At 38.6% G+C, this 2,868-nt stretch overlaps 1 protein-coding gene across 1 annotated transcript; it reads right to left on the reverse strand.

Annotated features, from left to right (window-relative positions):
- Nucleotides 1-477: 477 nt before the first annotated feature.
- LOC133691599 (probable indole-3-pyruvate monooxygenase YUCCA8) lies at nt 478-2,547 on the reverse strand. Its single transcript, XM_062112178.1, has 3 exons — nt 1,673-2,547; nt 1,200-1,571; nt 478-954 (listed from the first exon to the last, which is right to left on the reverse strand). Exons 1-3 carry the CDS (start codon nt 2,342-2,344, stop codon nt 730-732), a joined length of 1,269 nt encoding a protein of 422 aa, XP_061968162.1. The 5' UTR covers nt 2,345-2,547; the 3' UTR covers nt 478-729.
- Nucleotides 2,548-2,868: the final 321 nt, after the last annotated feature.

The following is a 2,868-nucleotide window of genomic DNA, read 5'->3' on the forward strand; positions in this document are numbered from 1 at the left end:
AAATTAAAATAATTATTTTACAAATATATTTAGATATAATTGCAATCATAAAAGCAAAAACAAACAGTAAACTAATGAGTTTTTTTGTTTTTTTGTTTTTGCATCTCATCTTGCGATGTCAAGAATATTAATGGAATTGATACTTACCTAATTAATGTTGATTAATTTTTCCTTCTTTTTTTTTTCTCTTGTCAAATGATTGGATGAACACGGCCAATAATTCCCTCTTTAATTAAGTGTGAGAAACACTTTATTTCAAGATTCTTGAAACAAAATTAAATAATTTCAGTACTAAATTCATGATCCATTATTAATGTTCAATGTATGAAGATCATGGTGACAACGAGGTAACAAGGGAACTCTCTCTTATTATTCTTTTGATTGCTCGAAATTATATAGTTTTGTTTGTTAATGCGGTCAGCCGCGCAGATAGCATCAAGGAATAGCTGAAAATCGATCAATGTAGGGAAAAGGCAATGATTCGAAAGAGATGAAAATCTCCTCATTGAAGATAAATCACTGGGACTATAATACAAGAAAGCTGTATGAAACTGAAAAAATAAAGGAGAAAAAACAAGCCACTACGTCCTCAGTTATACAAAATGCCCAAAACACCTCAAAACTTTGGGCCTTCGGAGAGGGCTCTATCTGTGTGCTATCTGTCTTTTCCTAATTTTTTTTTTCTTTTTATATCATACAAAGGGTAGTTTTTTACAGTTAAAAATGACTTTAAAACTGCGAGATGCAACGTCTATGGCAAGCTGTTGCCCTCTTGGTTTGCTTAGTTTCCTCTTTCCAAACCTTGCCAATATCTTGTGCAATTCTAATGGCATCAGAGGATGCACCGGAGAGCCCTTTCCTTGTGAACCCAACAGCATAGAGACCGGCATTTCCTTTCCAGCCATTTGGGAATGGTGCCTTTGGGAACCCATTTTTGGAGAAGAATTCACCTTCCTGAATCCATCATGTAACAAACCAAGATTAGCCCATTTGTCCAATACCAAATAATAATCTAAAAAAAACACAGCAGAAGCTTCTGAAACAGTCGTCCTTCTTGTAAAGAGATAGGACAAAACACATTGTCTGACTATTTTCTGATAGTGGATAAGAAGTTTTTTCAAAGGAAAGAAATTGACTTTTCAGAATATTTTTTCTAAAAAGAAAGATATATAAACAGAGGAATTGGAACATATTCTCACCTGAAGCCAATAGGGGACATTGCTGCGGTACCCAGTAGCCAAAATAACTGAGTCTATATCAAGAATTTCACCATTGACAAGCTCAACTTGACCACGTGAAAACCTCTTGATTCCAGGAACCACGTTAATGTCTCCAGATCTGATTTTCTCCAATGCACCAATGTCCAGTACAGGGGTCTTGCCCATGGTGTTCTTGAGTGTCAATGGACCCATAGATGGCCTCTTTAGACCATACTTGTCAGTGTTTCCTAGCACCAACCATGCCATAATCAGCATGAGCTTGTCAACTAGCCAAAGGGGTAGCCAACTCATCAACAAAACAGCCAATTCAAAGGTTGATTTGCCCATGATTTCTCTTGGCAAAACATGAACCTGTAGCAAACCAAAAGAAGAATAAAAATCCCATTAGGATCGACAGCTAAAAAGTCATCAGAATTTTGTTGAACCAAGTGCAATGTTTGATTGAAACTCACCGAGCTGCGAACCACCATTGATGGAGAAGCGTTGTAGTTGCAAAGATCGAGAGAAACTTCCATGCCAGAATTGCCACAGCCGACAACAAGTACGTTCTTCCCGCTGAATTTCTCGCCGGATTTATATTGGCAAGCATGCATAACCTCACCACCGAACTCAGCCAATCCTTCAATCTCAGGCATTACACACTCTGCATTCTCTCCGGTGGCCACAACAAGCCAGCGGCAAATGTACTCAACTTCAGTACGGTTTGAGCCGCTTGTGGAAACTGTCTTGACCCTCCACAAACCACTGGTCTCATCGTACCTTGCTGACTGAACATACTCATTGAATTTTGGGTTGATCTCAAAGTGCTTTGCGTATGATTCAAGGTACTCAATGAACTGTTTCTTTGTAGGGTACTCGGGGAAATCCTCGGGAAATGGGAGTTTAGGGAGCTGGCAGAATTGCTTAGGGAGGTGAAGTTTAAGCCTGTCGTAGGTGCGTTTTTGCCACAAAGATGCTATGCAGTCTTCTTTTTCAAGAACAGCAAAGGGCACGCCTTGATCTCTAAGGCAAGCAGCCGTGGCTAACCCTGATGGTCCGGCACCAACTATGACCGGACCATTAACCCAAATGCATCTTCTAGAGAAGAAATCTTCATGATCAGCTAAGCGAAACATATTCTCCATGATGCAATAGTATATGTCACTATATATAAATATATATAAAGTTTGAGTGTTTGTGTGAGATTTGCTTTCAAGCTTATAGCTAGCTTAAGGTCTTAGTAGCCAAAGTAGATTTTGTAGGATCAAAGAGAGTTGAAGATAGAAGAGAGAGAGTTGTCTTTGTTGTTGTTTTGAAGTGAATTGTGTTTTGGTATGGAGGGAGAGAAGGGGTGGGGGTGCTTTAAATAGGGGAGCGAGCTAGCTTCGGAAGGGGTCTTATGATCATGTGAGGAGTGGGAGAGTTATGCCTCCTGACGGTCAGTACTCTCGAATCATAAGCCTAATGGCTGCCTTTTCATTATTTTATTGATCTTAAAACCTAACATAATGATATTATTATGAGAGGTCTATGTGTGTGTTATGTATATAATAATATTTTCTTGCTAAATTAATGTACAAGAAATAGAAATATTTTGATATGCCTCGGGGAAAGCTTTTTACGATCACAAGATGGGAAGGGCCGGGTTTTTATAATTAGTAGTTGTTTT

Source organism: Populus nigra, chromosome 4 (assembly GCF_951802175.1).
Source record: "Populus nigra chromosome 4, ddPopNigr1.1, whole genome shotgun sequence".
NCBI classification, from domain to species: Eukaryota; Viridiplantae; Streptophyta; class Magnoliopsida; order Malpighiales; family Salicaceae; genus Populus; species Populus nigra.